Genomic DNA, 27,259 nt, shown 5'->3' on the forward strand with positions numbered 1-27,259 from the left:
TTTCATGTTTACATTAAAATCTGATTCTAAACGTATGGAAAGATCAATTGTTTACAAAATAGCCCCTCATGAAGGTTTTACCTAGAATCTAGTCATAACCTAGTCAAATATTCTATTTTCTAATTCTTTATCTCCAAAAGTGTGTATTCTATGAGTCTTTAAACTAAGGTAATCATTTTTAATTAATAAATTCAACCGTTAAGCGTTCCATACCTCAACTTAAATTCTCTCATATACATGCTTATCGATTTATTTATTTTATCTCAAAAGAATTTAAAGCAAAATAATAAAAAGAGTGTTTTGTACTTTCCTAATATATTTTTTGATGTCTTGATTGATTGAAAATCCATGTCTACTCTCCAAAAGTTGTGGAAGATATTCTTGTAGATTTGGCAAGCCTCTCACATCTGCTCTCAGGGCTGCAATCTGCAACATGTATAACTTCACGACGACGCAGAGTTATTAGATACTAGTCATGTGGGTACTTAGAATCAGCTGTATGTGAAAGTGGACTCCAAAATAAGGTCATGTTTCACTTTTTTATCAAATTTGGATTTACATGTCTATATACACACTTAAAGGCCTCCTTTGAGCATACTAACTTGTTAAGAACTCAATCTTGAATTTTCACTTAATTTTAACACATAGAATCTTTACTGCTGAAAAACCACTAAAAACCTGCTAGAATTCATTACTGAAATTTGTAGCATCCAAAACTTAGGATTATCTTTAATCATAACTTGGTTAATCTCGGAGAAATGTTACACTACCAAAAGAATCAGATAAAGATTGGAAAAAGGAAAAAAAATACATATTGAGAAAATCCCGATCTATTAAAGCAACGAATAGAAGCAACTTGAGTACGACAATATAAAAGAGAAGCTTCTCATCTTGGATCGGGTGGAAGGCCATCTTTCCTTGCTCAATTTATAAGTATTTGAACCCTAAACATTTTGTATTCAAAATTTTAGTTTTCAAAGAAGTTAAACTTAACATTTTGTATTGAAAATTTTAATTTTCAAATAAGTAAAACTTATAAAAATTGTTCTTTATTAATGTGTGTTTAATGTAAGAAAATGTGGTTGGCCGCTCTCCTTCTTGTGAGGAGTACGAATATGGTTATCGTAATGGGATTTTGGCTATGTTTGAATGGTTGTGTCAATAGAGTGCTCACTATAAGTTACTTGTTTGAACAAGTTTTAAAAGTTTAAATTCTTTTGGTTTAAGAAGATTTGGAAATTTATCTTATTTATATTTTAATATTACTTAGTCTTATGTGATATAGGAAGATAAAGAAGAGACAATAGGCGAGCATGATGATGATGACGAGGATGATGATGATGAGTACAGATCGGTCTATTGTGCTTTACCTTTGTCTTTATGTATTCCCTATTATGTAACTTGAGAGTCGATGTAGTTTACATATCACGGCATTCTGGCTTTAATACAAGATGTAACTCGACTACTTATATGACATTTTGGATTTAATACAAACAAGTTTTTAGGTGTTAATATGTTTTAAATGTATGTTTCATATGTATTTTGATACGTCAATATGTTTGTGTATACAAATTAGATATGTCTTCAACATATTGAATAAAATGGGGCATATTGGGAATAATACCCCAATCTAATTCAAAAAATATATTTTCAAATTCGTTGGATATAGCATTGTTTGTTTTTTGTTATCCATGCAATAGAGTGGCGCTAATAGCATGGATTATAATGGTGTGTATAGTGTGGATTATACCAACTTTTATAGTGTGGATTATAATAGTGCTACAAACATCAGTTATACTACTGACACTTACAGCGTTCGGAAAATAGTGTCGGTTATAGCGGTGCTTCCAGTGATGCTTACACCTGAACACTTTTGTAGTTCCCTTTATAAAAGCCACACTATAGATGTAGCTACCCCCTCTTTCTACTGTACTAAATTGCACCATTATAAGGAGTGGAAGAAGATGCATAAGGAAGCCAGGGAGGGTACTCAACACCCTCAGTAAAAGGTGGTGCATGCGAGTCGCTCATGTATAGTGCGACAAAGTATGGATCCGAAGGAAACACAAGATGGCTCGCACAATTTATGTGTTTTCTCTTTGCCATTTTGCACTAAGTTTATTACATTTATCATTGTGATTTTATATCTCATGCATGTTGTAATTTATTATAGGAAAGGGTACTAGGTCGCTCCCCATTCGCTCGTGAGAATATGTATCGCAAACATCACAACAATGCTGAGACTTGGGAGTGGCTCAAATGCGAGGGAGTGGTCATCGATGTGGATATCTAACGAGTTCAGTAGGGAAACTTGGTGAGTAGTTGAACTTGAGTTTTAATTCTTGCCCAACTTGTTTTGCTTGTGGCAAACGTTTTTGCATTGTATCACTATTTAATAAAGGAAGATGATGTTGAAAGTGATAGTGATAATGAAGGTTGTGGTGCACATATGGTGAAGATGCAGTCGAAGATGAAGATGATGCATTCATCGAATTAGTTTTCAATTTCTTCATATTTATTCGTTTTTGGACATGAACACCTTATGTAATTTGTAACTATGTATGCAATTTACAATATAATCCATGACATTATTGTATTACAAATATTTTTTATGCTCTCTTTATTTTTTTTAAAAATGTGATTAAGTAATGTTTAAATAATGTGATTAAAAAAAGAGGGAATAGAATGGAGGAGATATGTAGGGATACATGTCCCCACATCTCTCCCCCATTATGTCCTTGCCTTTTTTTAAAGACAGTCCACTAGTATATATGTGGTTATATGTGCGGTCATATGTATGGTTGTATTCGCGTGCTTATAGCCACATGTATAGCCGCATTGATAGTTGTGTGAAGGTGTCTTTCCATAAATAGATTCTTTTAAATTTGTACATCTCTAGACACGGCTATGCTCTTCGTTTGTTGTAGTGCATTGAGCCCTTTGTGTTTTTGATGAATTCTTGTTATTGTCTCTTGTTGTAGTGTAACCCTTTTCTCACTAAAGGGGTTTGGCTTATTTTTTTGTAGGAGTAAGAGTAAAAAGATGATGAGTCTTATTATTCCACTACAAGGGATCGGGCCCATACCCATGCTCCTAGCCGCTAAAATGACTCGTGAAAAAAAGTAGCAAGCCCGTGTATCAACGCGGCCAGAGACATGCGTGTAAAAGCACGTATATAGGAATCATCAGATGCGCTGATACACGGGCATATACACGGGTTCTGTCAATTTAGCTACGCTTAGACGCGCAGATAGGAGGGTGTATACACGCATTTTGTCAGTTTAGCTGCTCTTATACACGCGTATTTCACAAATTTGATACGTCTATACACGCATATTTTTAAGATTATCCGCATATATGCACACGACTTTTGCAGAGGTGACGCGTCTATACACGCGAAGAGAGAGGAAAAAAAATCCAGAGAGTGTTATTTGGTACCTGAATGCTGTTCCAGCATTCCAACACCCAATAACACTCTGGATTTTTTTTTATAGGTGCATTGGACCATCCACGAGGAAGATTTAAGACAAGAACGACATGAATGCATACATTGTCAATACACGATTTAAGACAGACATGAATGCAATACTATCAATTCACGATTCAATATTACTATCAAAATTTTGTGTACACATATATACAAGGAAGTCCATATGTCGAAGTAGCCCATGGCTTCAGTTACAAAAATATATATACAACCACATCCTCAATATGGAATGTGATATTATAAGTTTGAGTACTACTCAGACCCAGATGATGACTCGCTGCTCCCTCCATGATCAGATGAGCTCACATCGGTCGGAATGTCCGACTCACGTCCATCCTCTGCAGTGGCAGCGGGTGGATCATCAACAGCTTGTGCTTGTTCAAGTAATATATAGTATATAAGTATATATATATGTAATTCAATAAACCAAAATCATTTGTTTAGAGTTTTCAAGTACCTGTCGACCGTATGGTCTCATGGCCATCTCAAACTGCGCGTCTGTTATACATCCCTTGACTCTGAAGAGGGCCCACGTGTCACGTCTACTATGCTAGCGAGCAACCCAGTATCGTGGGCTGTGGGCTTCCTCCTCATAACTCGTCGCTATATCATAATCAACACAATTTATAAGATTAAAACAATCATAGAATCAATGAATTAAGTAAACAATCAAATAAAGTGGCAAGATACTTACGAACTCTGCCTCCCATGACTCGATGCCGCCAGATCCGAAATGCGAAGATCCAATGGTCTCCATCTGGATCCGTCGTGCCTCCACATGCTGCTTGCTCTTCACGCCACCCTCTGCTCGTTTCTTTGCCTCCTTCCACTCGCGTTTGTGCGCAGTGGCAAGTTTCTCGGTAGGATAGCCACCCGCAGCTACATTTAGCCCATCATCGTACGCGAGTTTTTTAAGGTGAGATCTTTTATTACTTAAGATCTCCCTTATTCGCGTACTTCCCCATACATCCGAGAATGTCGCATGTGGGGGATTGGGGTACCGACTATGTACAGCCTCTATCACCTCCCCAACTAATGGGCTATTTTGATCTTTAAATCTAATAAAATAATTTCTATACAAGTTTGATACTACCCCACGCATGTACTCCATTACCTCTTTCCCCCTCGCATCCATCACTATCCTACCCCTATCCGTCACATCATAGCAGATCACTCCCTCCACCTCTCTCATCTCCTCCTCATCCTTACTGTCTCCTCTAACTCTTCTCCCTCTATCTCCTCTCTCACCGCGTGCCCTACTACCTCCCCCACCAAAGCACCCGCCGCATCCTCCACTCCCACTCTTCCTACTGTTGTGGGTGGAGTCACGACTAGGGGATTGTCTACGTGACGGTGGCTCTGAGCCCTGACGTGACGGTGGCTCTGAGGGAGTACGTGATGGTGGCTGTGAGCCCTGACGTGACGGTGCTCGGGAGGGTGTACGTGAGTGTGTCTGGGACGAGGTATGTCTCCTCGGTGGGCATGGAAGAGGAGAAGCTACATGCCATCTCGTTGGACTCGCAGGCATAGACGGCAGTGGAGTGCCCAAGATACTTGTGGGCGGGGTATAGATACCAGGCATGGAAGGAGGGGGATGGACATACATGTACTTTGTAAGCTCAGCTAGACCAGGATGGCACCCAAAATGATTTAGCATCTCCATCAACCAATTGCTGTATGCAAATGGATCGGATGAAGAACCTGGATCCATAAAGAATCTGCAAAAATAAAAGTATATACATGATTGCATCAAAGCACAAATGCAAGCTAGCACATATGATTTTCCACCATCAAACTGACATCACTATCTAGAGAATTCACATCTTCAACAACACTCAAAACTACAGAGTTATCCTCCTACAACTCTTCAAAAACTACATCACTATCACCACAACATCCATCTTGTGTGGTTATCTTCAAAGGTTGCACACACATTATTGCATGCATGACTATCACTATCCTCATGTACATCATGGGCTATCTTTTGACTCACATTGAGAGATAAGTCATCATGATAGCATACTTGTATTCATCACATAAGACATAGTTCACCTCCACATTAGTACCAAGTGAATCAGCACAAATACAAATACCATCATCCAAGCCACCTATCAGCTCTAAGACCATAGTATGGGTGAAACATAGTCACGTGTATACACCCGTCCAAAAACGCGTGTATATGCACATGAATGTCTGTGCAGACAGGATACACGTAGACATACACGCGTTCGTACACGCGGCCTGCAAAATTTTTTTTAAAAAGCGACCGACCTCCGACAAATCGTCCTTATAAAAATCCCACTGTCGCTCCCTATCACAATTGTTCAACCAGAGAAGGAGAAGGACAGAGACAAACGCATAAAGGAAAGAGACAATAGCATAAACAAATGGAAGGAAAGAGACAGGACAAAGGACAAACTGACTCACCTCTGAAAAAGTGAGTCTTCTTTTTGGCTGGTTTCCTTCACCCATGTGTGCTCCTTGTCTACTCCTTGCACTTAGGTTTAGTGCTCTGTTGGAAGAAGAGGCGGCGACGAAGGAGAGCAAATCTATATTTTGAAAATGTTTATCTGGAGAAGGCGGGTTATTTTAGGTTGGACATGACGTCGCGTGTAAAAGCGCATGTATTTTCACGTTTATAATAAATCAGTCGCATTTATACACGCAATTTTTAGAATGTAGCCGCATTTATACATGCGAATTTTAGGATGTAGCCGTGTTTATACATGCGATTTTCAAGATTTAGCCACGTTTATACACGCGATTTTTAGGATGTAGCCGCGTTGATACATGCAATTTTCAGGATGTAGCCGCGTTTATACACGTGATTTTTATACTTTCATTAAAAACTGATTATGATTTTGTGTTTGCTCTTTTGTACATAGGATGTCATCAACCTCCTCAAGCAGTTCTGGTGAGGATGAGACAATGCGTCATCGTAATCGCGATGTGTGGTTGGGACAAAGGATCAAGTGTATGTGTAATCGATGTCAAGGATGCATTGTACGAGCGCGTCGAATTACCTTGAATCACATCTTCATGTATGAAGAATGGAATCAAACAGGTTTAGAGGTGAGTAGATGTAAATTGATAGTATTCAAATGACTCATGGTATACAAATTAAATTAATGGAGTTGTAATATATATACTCTAATTGAAGCAGGATGTAGTACCACAACCTAACATGGTGCCCTACGCGTGGCAAGAGCATGCAAAGCGTCGATGAGATGATGCTCGAGCTTCGGGATCTATTGTCAGAGATGAGTGGGAAAGGGATGACAATAGCCCTGCACCCCACGAAGTTGTGGAAGAGGAAGTGTTTGATGATATGGTGCGGTATCTTTTTAGGGATGATCCCAAAGATTGGTTGCATGAGGAAATGGAGAGAGCAGAGAGCGACGAGGGGCTACATATCACGGCGGAAGAATGGGAGTATGCACAAGGATGCATGTTAAAGGTACATAGAACTAATGTTTTGCATTAGTTGTAAGTGATTTGCTTTTAATATTTATTCACATTGCTTACACAAATATTGCTTCTGTTTTGGTCCAGTGCACCATGTTCAATGCTATATGGTGTGAAGGCAAGCATTTTCGAACACAAAGAATTGATAAAAAGAGGAATACACAAGATTGCAGTGTCATTAGTAGCTTTGAGGGAGCTAATGGAAAAATGGATGATTATTGTGGCACAATCCAAGACATATTTAGGCTTGACTTTCATTGCTTCTTTGTGTATGTTTTGGATGTCAAATGGCAAATGAACGTGGTGAAAAAAGGACCTAATGCAACGATAAAACACCATGCAAGTGGCTATGTAACTATTGACTCTACAAAGTTTTGGTAAACAAAGAAAGATAGGCTCGTATTGCCACAACAATGTGAGCAGGTATGCATTTTTTTACTAATGTGTTTCATGTACATATATATCTAAGCTCGCGTACCTCTTGACTTTTGATATGCTAATTAATTATTGCAGTATGTGTATTTGAGTAGGTTATCTATTTGCCAATGGTTCATGACATGAAATGGTGGTACGTCATCCCTATTGCACCACGTTCCAAAGTGATGTATAATACATTCACTAATATGGAGCATATGGAGTATGTAACAAGCTGCAATAAAGATGATATCGAACATGCCAATGAAGATGTTGTGATCGATGATCAAGAAATAAGAGATGATCATGATAATGAGGATGAGCATGCCATTTCTCATGATCATGAGAATGACCCTACCATTGAGGATGATGGTGATGTTGATGAGGATGATCAGGACATCGATACCATTATCAATGGACAGAATATCGATAGTGGAATAAATTTAATCGTAGTCTTATAAATTGATCAAATGGATATTGATGTTGATCGTTTGGCAAGGATGGATCTTATTGAAGACCAGATCGAACCCTAAGCAATCCATCACTGTATCATTCTAAATTGATGACATTTCTATTGTATATGTTGTCTTTTAATTATCTCATGATTTATTTTTGAATATATTTCATTGTTGTAAATGCATGTAGTGGGATTGCGTAATGATATATACTGTAATGTACTATGAGATGGTTTAAAGAAAATAGTTTTTAATTTTGTAAAGGAATTTAGCTTTTTTTAATAAAGCGTGTATTGATGCGTGTATATACACACGCTTATACACGCGTTTCTGAAACCAGTATACACGCGAATTTAGATGCCAATATACACACACTGTTAGACGCGTTACTTAAAGTTCAATACACGTGAATTTAGATGCCAATATACATGGGGCTGATACTATTCAAATACATGCGCGACCATACACGTGCCCATAACTTATCGCGTGTATGGTAGCAGTGTCTTGTAGTGTTCTCTCTGACTATAGAAACCATGGAATCCTTGGGTTTTTTATCGAGTCTTGGTATTATCTCTTGCTATAGTATAAGCTCCTTGTCTCACTAGACGGGTTTGGCTTATTTTTTTGTAGGAGGAGGAGGAGGAGGAGGAGGAGGAGGAAGATGATGATGATGAGTGTCATGTCTATGTAGCTTGTTATGTACATCTTACCACGGAACCTAGGTAGAAATGTTTACATCTTCACCAGTCTAAATCTCCAATCTAAATCTCTATTTATGTGTGCGCTCTCGCACACCCATGCACGTGTGTGTGTGTGTGTGTGTGTGTGTGTGTGTGTGAGAGAGAGAGAGAGAGAGAGAGAGAGAGTTTTTCTGGTTTATCTTTTAACATGCAAGTATTGAATAAAATTTCCGATCAAGAAATTGATGTTAGATGGAGTCAACATGCCTGGGTAGGCGAAAGAGGTTCCACGATCACCAACGATGTCTGATATGGACATCAAAGGTGTACAGCTTAATGTCCTTATTGTGGGCATGAATGGGAGAGAATAGTCAGAAAAGCATCAGTGAAAAGGGGTTTGTAGTTTTAGGTGACACAACTAATGATTTGGCATTTTAAGTAACAATGTCTATTTTTTTCCATATAGAGAAACTTGCTAGATAGATTTGCTGTATAGACAATGTTTGGCATTTTTACAAGAAAAAAAATACTATATAGTACTTTATTATATAAAAATAGATAAACTACTATATAGACAATCGGGAAAATTTACTATATAGAACTTTATTATGTAATATACATAAACTACTATAATATAGACAGTTTAAAAAATTACTATATAGAATTTTTTTTGTAGAAAACCTTTGTCAATATATCAAACTAGCAAAAGGTTCGTATTTTACTAGTCCGGACTTTCGTTCATTTGTATCTGGAAAATTGAGCTTCTATTACTATACAGGTATAGGAAGGAGTTCCTTGTAAAACTAATTGGTGTGGGGTGGTTTCTAAGTTTTCACTGTAGAAACGGAATGGAGGGCGAGTTGCTCTTGAAATTCGTCCCCCTAGAACGCAATGTTGTCACCCTAATGGATCCTGAAGAGCGGGCTTGAAGCCGCTTGAAGTGCGAAGGCAAAGTAGGAGGGAGTAGTTCAGCTGGTTGGGAAACGGGATTGATGGAACGAAAGGATTGATGTGAAAGGGGGAAATGAGGGGGTATGTGAAGTTAGTGGCTTTGAAACGTTTAGAGCGGGTACTGGGTACGCGGCTGATGAGACCACCACTACAGTACGGGTGCAATAGACCGACACGATAATCACGTAGTATAGAGCTAAAGGTCTCATGGAACGGGGAATCTAGGAGGGTGTTGGAAATCGAATCCAGATTTGGGTCTTCAAGTGGGGGGTTTCGATTATTTTCAAAGATTTGATTAAGCTCTACTGATACAAGTGCAAACAAGCCAGTACTGTCCTAGTAAGGGCGCCTCTCTCTTTCTCTCTCTCCGACCCTCCACAAGTGCCACCGTGACCTGTCAGTGGTCGCCGTTTTACCTCACACTCCCGGTGTAAATTGTTGTTTTTTTTTTTTTGGGAACCTTTGAGCGTCACTCTTCCCCAGGGTCTGTCCTCTTCCATCCTCTCGCGCTCAGCCGACCTGCACACCCACGTCTCTACTCTTCACGTCTACCACTAACATACCCTCCTGCCTTCTTGACTCCATTTGTAGGATTTCTTCTCCACTTCGGCCACGATGGAGATTTCTACCATTACCCTAACAAAAACGCTTGCCTTCTTGCATATTGCCCCTCATACCCTCTTGTACACCTCATACCCTCTTGTACACCTTCACCTTATTCGCAGGAGTAAACTGTCTTCTCAATGCAAAAGCAAAGGACTTACCCTCACATGTCGACCTTGCAGTAGAATAAAAAAATACTACCGAGCCCTTATTATCCCGGTTTAAATACCACAGATCAAGGTGCAAGGGGCTCTCAACGCTGTGACAGAATCAAGATCTTGTCACCGTTATTATTATTATTGCCGATTTCTAAGAAGGAAAAAAATATTATTAGGGCGAGAAGAGGAAACTGCGATGGGGAGGGGGAAGATTGAAATCAAGAGGATCGAGAAATCGACGAGCCGTCAGGTGACTTTCTCGAAGCGCCGTGGTGGGCTTTTGAAGAAAGCACACGAGCTCTCTGTTCTCTGTGATGCTGAGGTTGGTCTGATCATTTTCTCCAGCACCGGAAAACTGTTCGAGTTTGCTAGCTCCAAGTAAGTCTCTCCCTCTCTCTCTCACACACACAATTTCGTGTTTCTTCCTAAAATTCTATTTCTTCCCAATTATTCATTTTTCCTGTTTATCTCTTTCTAAATTTGATTGCTCCCCCGAATCATGATTAACACTGTACTAGCCCTACACATCGTAGTCAAGACTTAGGACTTCAGAGAACAGCTTGCCCCGTGCATTCTACGGAACCTACGTAACTAGCTAAAGGCATCAGGGTTCGTTTACGACCACCCACATGTTACCATGACTGCTCATATCGTCTTGATATGACCCATTACACCTTCTGAGCCCTTAATGTCGAGATCTCGTCTTCTACTTTAAACTATGGTTCTAGCTAAAACACACATGTTGCAGTATTGAGTAGCAAATAGCTGCTAATCTACTAGTGGTCAGCTTCTACAACCCTGATGCAGGGAAGAACGGCAGCTTTCAATATCGCTCTACTGCAGGCCCAGGATCACAGATTTTTCAACTCCTTTACTAGGCAGATGCAGGGAATTCAATGAATGCACGTTAACTTGATATTTCGAGAGTACAAGTTGGAACTAATGCATGCTGTGTGTGGTGATTGAAACTTCGCATGTAGTGGCTTGTTCTATTTAGTATGCGTTTTCTAGTAAAATCTCCACATGGATTTGCAAATATTGGTGCTTGAAAGTTCAAGGTGTTCTGTCGTTGTTTTCTTGGCCTTACTTTGAAATGTTGAGCTAGCAAGTTGCTACGGGCATCCTTGGCATCTCAAGAGTCACGCAAGGTTCCCCAAAGGGAATAAAGATCTTAGGATTTGTAGAAAATCAACGATTACTGTGTTTTGATTAAAACACGCATACTTGCTGTGCGAAGATTAGAGGAACTTGCGGGTTGTATTAATTGGTGCCCCAATAGGCCTAGATATACAAGAGGTTTGTCACCCAACGGGCGCCTTATGAGCAGTTACGCTCATTTTACAATTATCAATAAATAATAATCTTAAAGGTTCTAATGTTTGAACTCGACTAAGGTTGTGCGGCATTATTATTTCCACACTCCCCCTTAATGCAAACAACCTAAGACCTAGATTCTAATTATTCCTCGATTCTAATTATTCCTACACTTGTACAGCAAAGATCATGCTTTTGTTGAGTTGTGAGCTTGATCAGAAAATGAGGCCACATAATATCTGTTGATGTGTACTCCAATTGTAACTTCTTGTCTTCGATCATTTTTCATAGGAAATGGTACATCAAATCAACATGCTTGGTATGCTCCTAGTGCTTTGGATTACTAGCCAAAGAAATACAAGATAAGTTATCACAATAAATCTTTAACTTTGGTCTTTCAATAACTTGTAATTCAAAGATGAGCATCTAGATCCAAATTCCTTCTTTTGCCGCAAGTGCTACTCCAATATGTATTCAACTTCAGCGGAAGAAAGCGTTACGAAAGTTTGCTTCTTAGCTTGCCATGTAATGGCTACACTTGCGAACAAGAAAATAAAACCAGCACTAGATCTTCTAGTATCAACATTCCCCCCCAATCTGAGTGAGACCATCTGAGTAACGAGGTGAGTTGACTCAAAGATTGTGTACGGGAATATTTTAACCCAAAGTTCTTTGAAAACTGTAAATATCTTAATGAGTGTTTAAGTGCCTTCCAATGAGCAGGTTTGGGATTCTGCATGAATCCTGACAAAAAAAACGAGTAGAAAAACACAAATTGGGCTTAGTATTGCTGACTAAATAGTGGATACTGCCTAAAACATGACTATAAGGGAATTGTGTCATACAGTCTATATAAGCTTCAGTAGTTGGGCAATCAGCTAAAGAAATTTTACAAGACTTCCATGCTTCCATGCTATATTTAATTAGAATTTCATTAACATATTTTGATTGTGTAAGAGTAATGGTGCCTTTGATTTTATCCTGTTGGACTTGAATTCCTAAAAAATAGGTAAAGGTCCTAAGTAGGTCATATGAAATGTAGAAGATAATTTGGCTTTGGCTTCTGAGGGATAGGTTGGAACCTACTAATTGTATATCAGCAACATATAGAGCAACAATCAATATCCTATCTATGGACAATCTTGTGTACCCATGAGAGAACATAAACTTATGAAAACAATGATACCAAAGACATGGGGACTGTTTTAGACCACAAAGGGAACGATGTAACCTGCAAACATAACTAGGATGATCTGTTGAAAGATGAAACGATGGTTGCATTATATATATCTCTTTTGAGAGATCGCCATGTAAAAACGTAGTCCAAACATCGAGATGATGCACCTCCAGATCAAGTGTAGTAGCAGGTGCCATCATAATCCGAAACAAAGCCATGTGAAGAGCCGGAGTAAACGTCTCTTGTAGTCCATAACTTCGACCTATGAGAAACCTGGTGAAGGCGGACCTTGAGGAAGACCTCATGCACATCATTGCTAGTTTTAACGGTAGTACCAAGGTTACAATGGTAAACGGAGTATAGTCATCTATAAGGATGTATAGATGACCTTGCTTAGGGAACTCTACTTTGAGGACAAAATCCGATATGGTAATACATGTTTAAGTAGACAATAAGTATGATAGTGTTCTATGTTGGTACCATTTGTAGTGGCAGTTTAAACAAAAATTAAGTTCTTAGTAAAGCCAGGAGCATAATAGACTTTGTCTACTTGAATGTGTGTATTGTTAGGTAGGATTATATTACCGACGAACGTAGAGTATTATCGATGCTTTTATCGACGGACATAGAGCATTATCGACGGATGTAGGTAAGTTTTTTTTTAATAATGAATCATACACATATAATTATATACGTGGATACACTTGAATACACCATTTGCTAAAGATTTGAAGAAAAAGCTGGATTCGATTGAAATTTGACACACTTAAGCTATCACCATAAATAAAGATGTACAAAATCAAGTTGAGCATCTAAATAAATTACTTGGTGTCAAACGACAATGAGACATTGATAGGAACTATATGATATGTATACTTATACGTGTCCAAATATATATAAAAATCGTCCCACATGCGAGCGACCTATATATGCCCAAAAGGGGTGCAAGAAAGATTTGTACAATTTCAAAACCAAAAAGATCTATACAACACTAAAGCTACACCAGCTAAAAGGTGTCCGATTTGCGACATCCTGTCAACGAGGAGGCTCAGGTATTGCTCTCTGCAAAAAAAATGCAATAACCATCAATTAGTATATACAATCTTACCAAAAACTTAAAACTCGCATATGATACAACGTACTTACCGAAACCACAACGTTCCAATCTATATTTTTGCCATTATGCTCAATGCGCTTAAGCAAAGCATAAGTGACATGCTTGTGTGTATAACATTCCTCTAGCTCAGAAGCCTAGTGTCCAACCACTCTCCCCTACATACATGAAAACAAAACATAAATAAAAATAGTCTACGATACACTAATTGGCATACAAACAAGAGGCTACAAAAAGCATGGATACTTACAAAGTACTCATAAAATGCGAGCTTTCCACACTCTCTAGTTGCTTTGTCATTACTCCCTCCCGTTTCAAGTATCATTGAGGATTTTTGGCGTGCTTCTTAACCTCCTCATCCCATGTCTCTTAGTCAATGAACCAAGGCTTTTATTCCCCCATTTTCATCGCTTGGGTGACATCGAACCTCTTGTGTTTCATACAATCTCTCATGAGATCGTAGATCCACTTGTTGGGTAAGTCCTCGCTACTTGGGGCAGGCTTGAACTCGCTCTTGAGTTTATTGCAAATCCTTGTTTTCTTCTTTGATGGAAGGTGGAAGAATCTGGTTAAAGTGTTGTGGGTAAATACTATTTTGCATAGTTTCCTCACACCACTATGCATCTCCTGAGAGACGAACATCATCAAGTACCACCTTTCCTTCCCACACTATGTAAGGTGCTGATCTGCATTAGGGAGAGGGCTACTACTTAAACATTGACTAGATTGACGTGATGAGATGGGGGTATCGATCACTCTATATAGGTGGACGCTCTCGTGGAGGGGTAAATGCATTTGTGGCACTACCGTTACCACAACAACCACCATTATCTTTAGGACGCGTACCGTGGCGGTGGTTGGAGGAATGGCCCGAGGGTGGGGGAGTTTGAGTAGGGGATGGTATGGGTGGGTGTAGGTGTGACAAATGTGGTAGTGGATGATGGGCCTGCACCTAGCTCACCATGGTTGAAATAGGCTCTAGCAATGGTTGCTTGCTCAATGGTGGCTTGTGCAATGAAAGCTCAAAATTGGTCAGAGCTCATGACGCGTGGAGTAGGTGGGACAATTAGTTGGGAGGTAATGCTGGGGGTCTTTTTTGGGCTATATTTATAGTCCTCCATCTATATATGTGTATGGATATGAAAGTTATGATTAAGAATAATCAACACACTAATCAACTTCATTTTAAAAGCAAAAAATCAAAATAATATGAAGAGATTAAGGAGAGAAAAAAGAGGCTTATCTTTCAGAGATTAGGGGTAGATAGTAGTGATATCCAATCTATAAAAAGAACAAAAAACAAAAAATTAGAACACAATAAAAACCCTCAAAAATAAGAAAACATGAAAGTAAGAAAGATGAAAACATAGGAGAGTGCAGAGATGTAACAAAGAGAAAAACCAAAAGCTCACCGGATGGAAGGCGGTTAAAAAAATCTGTGAAAAAAAAATTAAAAAAAGAGATTAGAATATTTAATGTCAAAAATTTAAAAGGAAGCAAGATGTTAGAGTAGGAGAGTATAGGGATGTAGGAGAGAGATAGGGGACATGCAAATTAGGAAGGAAGCAAGATTTACTCACCGCGCATGGAAGAGAAGAAGCCAAAAATGAGCAAAATAGAGTCCACGTTTTGGCTTTGTTATTTTTTCAGTGTCTGAACATACATTGGCAATATCGTCGAATAGACAGCGATAAAAGGGTCGAAAGATACATTGGTAAAAGCATTAGTATATGCGTCCAAATATGTGTCGATACTATTACGGATGATAATATTGACGTTTTTACTGACATATCTCTGATGTATGTTTCGACGATGAAAGATTATTATATGAAAGAAAAATGGTATATTTTTAGTTGAGAATCTAAATGCATTACTTGGTGTTGCAGATGTGTGTCCTCCAAAATAAGCAGTAGATTGATTACTTGGACCTTCAACCCAAGTGGAGTACTAGACAGATAACAACACAAGTAAGTACTATCAGCCTCATGGTGAAGAAGAAACCGTGGTGGACTCTCTGACGTATTTGGAGCAAGACATGGATGACATGAGAGATGTCCTACATGACGGGGGATATCGAGCGAGAAACAATGCAGGAGATGAACGGTGTCCATCAACGTACAGAGCAGGCCTCAAGAGAAGAGAGAGAGTTGCATAGGCTGGCCGGTACACCTCTCTATCATGGTGCACATATATCTCTTCTGCATACATGCCTCATGATGCTAAAATTGCAATCAATATTTGGATGGTTCAATACTAGCGTATCAAAGATTTTTGTGTAAGTACTTATCATCCTTTTCATTTTTAATCTCTTTATTTTACCTTTTTTAAATCATCATTTGTGAATATGATAGGTCATTCAGAGATCAAATATTGCCAGAAGGCAACGAGATGTCTGCGGACCGTACGTGTGAAATACATATTACAATCTATTGGTTTGGACTACAAATCCTACCACACTTGTCGAAATGATTGTGTTCTTTATTGGCACAAGCATGTAGGCATTGCAAAATGTCCACAGTGTGGAGAATCCAGGTATAGGAAAGATGTCCAAGGAGAAAGAGTTCCTGTAAAAGTACTTAGGCATTTCCCTATCATTCCATGAATGCAAACCATGTTTAAATGTAAATCCACGGCATCTATGATGTCTTGGAATCGAACCACTAGATCCACGGACGATATTATGTGTGTGTCCGCGTTGACTGCCATGCATGGAGCACATGACCAATTTGTCTTCTGAACTACAATCTTCCACCGTGGTTAGCAATAAAGAAGGGACATATTTTTCTCTGATTAATAGTCTCTGGGAAGTATAAGGTGGCCAACATGGATGTGTACTTAGCCTCTTTAATAGAGGAGCTACAAAGTATGTGGGAAGGAATTGATGATCATGACATGTCAAAGAGGTTTGGACAAAGGGAAATCTCATTACGAGGAATACTAATGTGGACTATGCATGATTGGCCATGCTATGGAGAATGCAATGGTAAGCTATTTTGTTAATATGTAATAGCTATTGATATATGTGGATGGTTGTGTAATATTATTTGTTCTAATACATGACTACAAATCTCTGGATACAATGCATGTCCTTTGCGTGGACCTAGACTAGATTCTCGTCATCTCAAGAGGCTTGAGAAAGATGGTGTATGATGGTCACAAGAAGTATCTACCTGAGGATTATGAGCTAAGTGAGGGCTATTTGGGTCCTCCTCTTCCTACACTAAAGGGAAGAGATTGGAAAAGAGCATGGGAGGATAGCCAAGGGTCTCCACCCCCTGGAATGAAGTGGTTGTTCATATTCTACTGACTACCATATTGGGAAGGTCTTCTAATTAACCATTTGCTTGACCCTATGCATATTTTTAAAAATATAGCCATAGTGAGTTGGAAGACTATTAATGGAGTCACAGAGAGCAAGGGTCAAAGGGAGGATTTACAAATAAGTGATCATATGCGACACTTATGGTCCCGAACCAGAAGTGATGGTAAGTTGCTATTACCTAAAGCTCCTTGGGTATTGACAAAAGAAGATAAATCTCAAGTTAAGAAATGCATTTCAGAGTTTCGTACTCTAGCTACGTAAAGGGGGCATTTACAAAGGATAACAAGCTCTCTGGCTTAAACTCACGTGATTGGCACAAGATCTTATATTTTTTCTTGCGTATGGTTATAAAAGGCTACCTTATCAATAACATAAGGGATACAATATACAAGATTGGCACTGTGGTCCATTAGATTTCATTGAAGGAGATAAGAAAAGACACTTTGTAAGTAGCTTGCTTAAATGCCATAGAAGCAATTACATTAGTGGAAAAGTTTCTCCTGACCAACATCTTAACCATACAAATGCATCTCCTAGTTCATGTTGTGGATGAGGTGGCTATGGCAAGGGTCGTCCATTCATGTTGGATGTTCTTTTTGGAGAGGTTCATGAAGACGCTAAAAGGGTTTGTTCGTCAAAGAGCTTGCACATAGGGAAGTATGGAAATGGGATGGCTTGTGTAAGAACCCCTCATGTACATCACACAGTTTCTGTAGACCCTAAAATGCTTAAATTGTGGTCAATGGAAGAGGATGATAGGGTAGTCGGAGAACAACCACAAGGACAAGGGATTGAGAGAAGCATAGATGTGGTCTTACAAGATAAGATCAATAAATTTTGCATCTTTAGCTTAAAGAGTATGCAGAAGTGGATTGAGCGGTATGGAGAGGCCAAGAAAACGAAAGGAATCAAGCTAGTCAAGCTTTCCGAAGGAGTCAGACTACGACTCACCAACCATACCCTTCATCGATTGCTATATTTCCAGACTTTCCATCAAGTGGATATCTTCAATAAACCTTACAAGAAGCAAAACTAAGGAAGAGGAGCTTACATACGGTTGTAACTATCGTGTAGGTGATTTCATTCATTCTAATCCTCGATATGTTTACATGTTTTTCAAATATTGTTTACTTGTCCATAATCTAACGATGTGTTATTTTCTTTTAGTATAAAAAATTTGCAACACTGTGGTCACATGGATGCCATTTTTGAGTGGAGTGGATTGATAAGAAGAGAATAACATTCGATTGTGGTGTTAAAGCAAATTTCATGTAGGAAAGCAAAACTTGTTCAAGTGATTCAAATACGGATGTGAACATCATCAAGGTTAGATTTAGAAAGTTTCATATGTTTATCTTTGATGTTAAGTAGTTCAAGGTAGTCACAACAAGAGCACATGCAACCGTACGAAGAGACAAATCTCGATTAGTTCAACTGGACTCCACAAAGATATGGACAAAACAAAAAGACATTTGTACTACTAACGCATTGTGAGAAATAATCTTTAAGGAGGACCTAAGAGATCTAAAATAATCCAAGTGGCATCATGTAATAAATAAATATATAAAAACATGGAAATAGACGAAGATAAAGCAGAGATTGCTGTAGGCCAACAAGATCAAGTTTCACTACATGTTGAAGTACAGCAAGAGCAAGGGCTAGACAAAGGTATAGAGATCGAACAATCAGATGCAAGAAATGTTTCAGACACAGTACATGATGATCTTAATGAAAAGCTAGCAACAAATGAGGAACCAGAGCCAAAGCTAGAAGATTTAGAGGTCGACATAGATGCATCGTCTATTCCGACACGATTTGAAGTTGAAGGGATTTTCCTTGAAATAGATATTTTTGGAGCTAACTATCTTTTTGAAGATAAGAGGGTTGATAATGATCAACTTTAATTTTGTAAACATACAAATAATCTAACATGTTATGATTTGATGGTAATGTATTTATTAGTTTCATTTAACTTTACAAGTATTTTAATATATTAAAAGTGAAAAAGAAACATATATATTGATAACGATATAAACAAGGAAAAAAATACAAATTAAATTTTTAATTGTTATTGCAATGTGTATAGAGACATTATTTTTAATGTTTATAGATATGTTTTTCTCGATTTTAATAAAGACACTTATGAAGACGCTTATCCTGACGTCGTAATAGGCATCAGAAAACATCGTCGGAACATATGCATCATATAGTACCGCATCAACCATTTTACATTCCCTAAATTTAACATATTTTATCCTTTAAGACTCTATAGTTGTAGAAAATGTGATGTGTGTGTTATGATCAAATTCAATAAGAAGTTTTATTATGGAAAAAATAATGGGCACAACCATTATGTACCATTAACATGCACAATCCAATCGTCATCTTCTCATTATTAGGAGGAAGGGAAGGAGAGTAAATTAGTGTACCAATATGCCAAAGAGGAAAAAATTGATCACTACGTGATTTAACATTATCAAAGCAATAATTGTGAATAAGGTCAATACAAAACTAAGATCTTTAGTTCAATAGCTCGAAATTGAGAGCATTTCTAACCCTCCATCTATTGGAAATACACGAATACGTAGAGATAGGGACAGAGTGACTCAGAGAGAGAAGAAGGAAGATAGTTACACCTTATACGTTCCCAAAAGACTAGTTCATATTGATTATGAGTTTGTGTATATATAGGTGAGATCTAGGTCAAGTTAAGGTGTGACATATATAGCGGCAACACTCCCACTCAAACAAAGGTCTCTAGCTACAAGTGAAAAAACTCTTGGGCAGTACAATGGAAAAATTTGAGCCCTTATACATACATATCATATACAAAAGATCAATGTGCGTATTGTGAAAGAGTATCTACAAGGATATAAAAATACATTTTGTACAAGTTTAATTATTCAAGGTGTGAGTGTGAAAAGTATTAATCTCCAAAGCATGCAACAACTCTAAGTTCTCCATGTAATGATATGAATTGAGCTTCACTCATTTATTAAGTGAATATATCTGCACTCATCTGATCTATGGGGCAATGCTCAATCATTATTGATCTGTTCTTTACTTCATGTCAAACATAATGATAATGAATAGCAATATGCTTGGATTTTCTATGTAGAACATAATCCTTGGCAAGACTAATAGCATTTTGATTGTCACATCTAAGTGGAGTACTTGACGATAATGGATGTGCAAGATTAGCAAGTAATTGACGAAGCCATACCAATTCACAAGTTGCTAAAGATGCAGCTACATACTCAGATTCGGTTATAGAGATTGCAACACAAGATTGTTTCTCGCTAGTTCAACAAATTAAGCAACCATTAATAAGGAAACAATTTCCACTTGTAGATTGCATAGACGAGTGAGAACTTGCTAGTGAGCTTTTGAATAACCAAGAAGACATAAAGAACGGAGGGAGAGGATTCTTGTTGGCAATGATAGATGAGTCCAAAGTCTTTAGTGTCTTTCAAATATTTAAGAACACGTTTGGCTACAGTTCAATGTCCAAAAGAAGGAGAAGCAAGATGTTGCTTCAAGAAATTAGTCGCAAAGAGAATATTTGATCTGGTGTTTAAGCCAACGAATTGTAAATAGCCAATAAGATTAGCATAAGGTTGATGTGGGGCTAATGCTTCTTCATGAGTCATAGATGTATACTTGGTGCAGTTTACAAGACATGGAGTATTTGTAGAATGAGCATTGACCAGATCAAACTTTTCAATAATATCGTCAACTTTTCAATGAATTTTGATTGAGGAAGAAACAAGATACCTTTTTGGGGACGATAGCGCTGAACTTGAATACGAAGACAAGGGTAAATCTCACCAAGATCCACCATCTCAAAAGCCGATGACAAGATATTTTTATGAGTTGTATAAAGTCAAGATTATTGCAAACAAGTATGGTATCATCGACGTATAGAGCAAGAATAACAAATAGAATACCTTTGCGCTTGACATATATATTAGGATTAAAGAAACAAGAGATAAACCCTTTTGATGTGAGGAAGAGATTAGTTTTGATATACCAAGAAGGTGATGCTTGCTTTAAATCATAAAGAGTGTGATGAAGACAACACACAAGATGTTTCTTTTCAGGAATTGAAAATCCTTCTGGTTGATCTGAATAAATCTCTTCTTTGAGATCACCGCCATTAAGAAAAGCAACTTTTACATCCATCTGATGAATCTCCAAATCAAAAAGAATAGTAAATGCCAAAAGGACACGTATGCTAGTCATGCAAACAACAATGAAAAATGTATCCTGATAATCAAGACCTACAACTTGTGAGTATCCTTTTGCAACCAAACGAGATTTGAACTTGTCAAAAGATCCATTAGCCTTTATCTTTGTTTTTTATATCAATTTGCACTTGATAGGAACACGATCAGGAGGCAAATTAGTAAGAACCCATGTACCTTTGGAAATCAAAGAATCATATTCGGCTTGCATAGCCTCTTGCTAGTGATCCTTTTGTGTGGAGAAGAGAGCTTTTGTATAAGTTGCCGGATCTTCGTGAACATTCATAGCATCATCAAAATTATCATCATAGACATGATTTGAACCATATTCAATATCAATGGGAAGATCAGTGCGTATATCAAGATTATTACTAGAATCCTTCATAGGGTCTTTAGAATCCTTCATAGAAGAAGAAGGATACACAAAATCTTGAGAGATATACCGGCTACTCATTTCATCAAACACAACATCTCTATTTATTCTCAACTCACGTGTAGTAGGGTTGTAGTATCTACATCCCTTTTTCTCAAGGGAATATCCAATAAACACACATTTTTCTTCCTTTGGACCTAGCTTCCTACGCAACTCATATGGCACATATACATAGACAATACATCCAAGAAAACTCAAGTGAGACAAATCAAGTTTCTTACCACTGAATTTCTCCTATGGCATTACATTATGTATGACTTTAGTAGGAGTCCTATTCATGATATAAACTGTTGTAGAAATAGCTTCAGCCCAATAGCTATGTGCCATATTCTTCCCAACAGTCCATTTTTTCGCTCAACAACTCCATTTTGTTGAAGTGTATCTACATGCAATTTGTCTGTGAATGCGTGATTCTGTAAAAAATAAAAGAGAAATCATTAGAGAAATACTCTCCTCCTCCATCTGACCTTAGACACCTCGCACACTTTTGTGTTTGTGTTTCAAACATCACTCTCAAATTCTAAAAATGAGTGAAAACTTCACTCTTCTTCTTCAAGAAGTACACCCACTTTCCTCGTGTGATTATCAATGAATGTTACATAATATATGTTGCATCCATCTATAGACGTAGTTTTGCAAGACCCCATACATCTAAATGCACCACACTACTAAACTCCTGCTCACGTTTCTCTCATGTGGAAACACATGCTATGTCTACTTCCCAAATTGACATGCTTCACATACTTTCTGCATACCATCAACTTGAAACTTAGGCAACCTTATCACAATTTCTTTAGTCTACATAGAATTCATTCTTTGTACATTTATATGTCCAATTCTTTTATATCAAATGTATGTATTTGCAACAACTCTTGAATCCCGTGCAAACATTACAGCTTTCACTTCAGGCATATTTACATCTAATGTAAACATTCTTCACACTCTGTTACCTTTTGCGACCAACCTGCACTTGTCTTTAAAGTCTTCGACACCTGCAAACACTCCTCAATTATCTAGCCAACAAAAACCAAATTCTTTTTAATATTTGGAACGTCAAGTACATCTGCAAGATGCTTCACCTTAAAATTCTGCATAGACAATGACATATCCAACAGACATGGATGAGTAATATCATTTGCTGTTTCAACAAAATCTAGGTTTCTAGGATTTTTCATATCCTTGAACCGCTTGCCATGACTGGTCATGTGGTTCGAAGCACCTGAATATACATATCGTATATCATAATTGCATGCGAATGCATCATTTTCCAACACAGCATTGATCACACGACGCATAACAAGTAACTTTTCGTTGTCCTCACTACTTCGGCTAGAGGACAGATAATTATTTTGATACACTTTTACACTTCTCATGTCATTTTTCTTTTTATAACAATCTGCCTGCACATGCTCAGATTTGCCACAATAAAAACAGCCTCATGTATCATTTTACTGTCTTACTCAAATTCCATCACCTCTTTGACTTTCCTTGCCTCTAAAATGACCTTTTTCACTTGTGTGTTTTTGTGATTCATGGGATTGTTGTTGATGACCATAATTTTGATTACCTTCTCGGTCACCACCTTGTCCACAGCGTCGACCTCTAGCTCATCCTCTACCTGCACTTGTACAGAAGGTCTGTTGCTCCAAATTGCCTTTGTTTTGTGAATACTAGTCTTCACCTAAACTCTTTTCTTTAATGATATAGATTGACACCAAATTTATAAAGTTTGGAATGTTCTCCTGAGTCTGTATACACATCTTGAATGCCTTGTATTGCAACTTGATACCACGTAGGCATACTTTCACCTTATCATTATATCATCAGAAACACCAATCTATGAAAGGGATTCGACAATGCCCTTGATCCTCAAGACATAATCATTCACAAATATGTTTTTCTTCTCCCCACACTACAAAGCTCATTGTTCAACTAAATCCTCGATGCCTTTGTGTTAGTTTCATGTAGCTTTACCAGGGTTTTCCATGCCTCCTTGGATGACTTGGCATCCTATATATGCCCAATCATGGTATCCTGTATGCTAATAGAAAATCCATACATGACTTTCCTTGCTCTTTGATTCCAATCCTTATATTATTTTACATCTGCAGCAATTGGATTAGTCTCGGTTATCTCTGGTCCCTCCTCATGTTCACCTTCAATGTAGTCCGAGCAGCCTTTTTCCATCAAAAAATTTGTTAATCTAGACCTCCAAGCATAAAAGTTGTTCTTGTCAAGCTTCTCTGTAGTAACAATCTGATTAATTCTATCATTTGACATCTTTGCTGTAGTATAAACTCACCAAAAATAGTACTTTTGTTTAACTTGCACAAACTCTTGTATTCTCTGTAGCGGTGCTATATTGCACCTAAACTGTCACAACCAGTGACCTCAACTTGAATACATACACCCAATAGTACTTGTAAGACCTCTTTGCAGTACACACAGTTTAGGGGCAATATAGCGGTGCTATATTGCACCTAAATTGTCATAACCAGTGACCTCAACTTGAATACATACACCCAATAGAGCTTGTAAGACCTCTTTGCAGTACACACAGTGTCTGCATAATCGAATCTAAACTTACTCGTAATGTATGCGAATGCTTACAAACTGAAAAACGAAAGCCAGACGTGTCCAAAACGAATTTTGACCGTAAAAAGTTTGTCCAAACGACAGTCAAGTTGTCCTTCAGCTCCACTCCTATGAAGACAACTCATCTATAGGAGTTTGTTGCTGGTGCCTCCCGAAGAGCTCCCAATAAGGGTATAGTAACCAACATAAAGAGGGAAGAGTAGGTGAATCTCTTAATTGCATACCGCTTCATGTGCCTTACTTGTTGGGCAACTTCCTAGCATGAACAAGACTGATACCTAGAAAAGATGCAAGGAGGAAGAGAGCTTGATCTCTTGCAAGTATACACACACTCACAAACCCTAGACGAGAAGACAAGATGAGAAGCTAAAAATTATTTTTCTTTTTCTCAACAAAAGGGTTCTATCAAAAAGGTAAGTGAAATACAATGTAAATACTAAAGTACTATGTACATGCAGTCCATAATGGAAACACTCTAAGTGATTGAGCTCGCAAGATAAATATGCAATAACTCAATGGCGCACTAGTAGAGCTGGTGTAGTCCAGCTCTAGAATCACTCACAAAGATCTATCATGTCAGCATCCTACTAACAAACACGCTCGTGATGTAAGTGATAGGAACAGTCACCCAAGCACATCATAAGTGTCAGCTTGTGTTGAGCTTCACATCTCAATATAGGTATATATGTAAATCTTCTTTGTGTGAACTCATGTGGCTACACTCAAGTAAATCTAGGACATGTTTGGAAGTGTGTCCACATACTAAGGATTAAGAAATACTTTCCAAAGCATAACCAATAGAGTTTCTCACTAGGCAAGCTCATAGATTCATCTTCTAAAGGAAGGATATTGACCTATTGACTTGCAATATTTAATGAAGCAGTTTTTGAATCCCAAACAATAGTACATCTATAATGGCCCATCCAATTCCTTCTACAAAAAATCTCTTTTAATATATATCTAGTTGTCAATGTGAAGTAAATGATGATAACAATAAAACAATTAGATACACAACCAACACCATAAAGAATCCCTGACAACTTACTGAATGTAATAAAACAAAGTGCCACTCATAATTTTCAAATGTAACTAATGCAAGCGTGTATGCTGCAATCAACTACCAGCTTGCACCAATTATTTACTCCTTTCCAGTGGTGATGGGTGAGTCTCATCTACATCCCACCCAAAATTTTGTGGGGGATTCAGTAATCAATCTCCACCACACCACAATCAATTTGCCACAATTATAGAGAATCACATATAACTAAAAAAACATATAGAAAAAACAAAGTACACATGCAATAATCCTCACCTCCTCTAGCAATGCAAACTACTACTAGGTGGTCACTTCTATAGTAATACAAGGCCAACTTTTGAGCAAATAATGATAGATGAATGAAGCCCCATAATCGATGACATTGTCCATGTGCAAAACCTACCAAATTAACCTTTTTTAAAAGATAATTAGCTAGATGACTAGAAAGGAATCAAGAGATGATTTTAAAAAAATAAACGGAGAAGAAATAAAATTTTAGCACACTTAGCTTGTAATCCTTCATGAGAGCAGATAACCCTCCAATCACTTAATGAATAGAGAGAAAAAGAAAGAGAGACTAAGAAGAAACCTAACACAGAGAAGAGCTACCTTGTCTATGCTTTGGTGTGACAAGTGATGTCCTCTTTCTCACCACTAGCTGCCTTTTTTGCTTGTCTACCCTAGTCTCCACTTCTCCTTCTTGTCCTTGTCGTGCAACTATTCAACGTTTTCACTACTTTTTGTCATTTATCACTCCTCACTGTCCTTTAATACTCCCATGCTTCCATGGATTTAGCTAGCCTTGCAATCGCGCTCTCCTTCTGGCCCCTCAATGTTGTAATCTTTGCCTTGTTTGACATGTAGCTATTCAACACCATCTTGCCTTCTTGGCCTTGCCATGGAGCAATTCCAACATACTTCTTGTAGACACACTGACCTTTTTTCTTGGCCTTGCAAATCCTTTTAGCCAACCATGCCTTGAATTGTTGCACTACGCTTAGCCTCATGCTTTACAGTGCCTATGCTTCAACGCCCACCACCTTGCAATGTTGTATGATGCAACTGTAGTGTCCTCTCTTGTTGCAACCCTTGAACCCTTCACCTTGCTTTGCACTTGTCAAAGACTACCTTCTCTCCAAGCCTTGTGTCTCTTGTTACCTTCATTGTAGTCATGCCACAATGCTTTCTCTGTATTACTCCTTGTGGCTTGTTGCCTTGCAATGACCAATGGTGGGGAGCCACCCCAAGATCACACTATTTCTTGAATTCCTCTAGAGGAGATTTATTCTCCACCCAAACATTTGCTAAAAATAACACTCTACTTAACGTTTTCTTCTTTTTTTTTTTAGTGCATACTCCTACCACTAACTAGCCCACCTATACAAAACTAGATAACTAGTTAATACTTTTAATATCTAAACACTAATAAAGACATCTAACTATGTTTCTCATCTCTCATGCCTGAGAACTATGTATGTATGAAATGTCTCACAATGTATAAGATCTCTCACATGCATAATGTATTGCACTTTGTGTGATGGTCAAACAGTAAATCTCTCATTTTCATGAAGTGTAAGAGCTCTTATCCATGAATATTATGCATGAACCTTGCTATTCATATCTCTCATGCATGAAGCTCTTATGTATAGGGGTCTCATAATGCATGAGTTATTACATGCATATAGCTCTCATAATGCATAAGAGTTATAACATGCATAGAGTTTACCCATCCATGAGCTCAATGCACAAGTTCTCATGTGTAGGAGCTTAATGCATGGAGCTATGAAATGCATAGAGCTCAATGCATGAGA

The 27,259-nt window shown here is 38.0% G+C and overlaps 1 protein-coding gene across 2 annotated transcripts in view; it reads left to right on the forward strand.

Annotated features, from left to right (window-relative positions):
* Positions 1–9,798: 9,798 nt before the first annotated feature.
* Positions 9,799–27,259, forward strand: part of LOC147624324 (MADS-box transcription factor 23-like) — an 81,212-nt gene continuing 63,751 nt past the window's right edge. For both annotated transcript variants that reach the window (XM_086819927.1, XM_086819928.1), the window contains exon 1: positions 9,799–10,591. In XM_086819927.1, coding sequence (XP_086676053.1) covers positions 10,410–10,591 — 182 coding nt within the window. In that variant the 5' untranslated portion in view covers positions 9,799–10,409. The remainder of the gene's footprint in view (positions 10,592–27,259) is intronic.

Source organism: Cibotium barometz, chromosome 25 (assembly GCF_041138505.1).
Source record: "Cibotium barometz isolate CiBa-2024 chromosome 25, ASM4113850v1, whole genome shotgun sequence".
NCBI classification, from domain to species: Eukaryota; Viridiplantae; Streptophyta; class Polypodiopsida; order Cyatheales; family Cibotiaceae; genus Cibotium; species Cibotium barometz.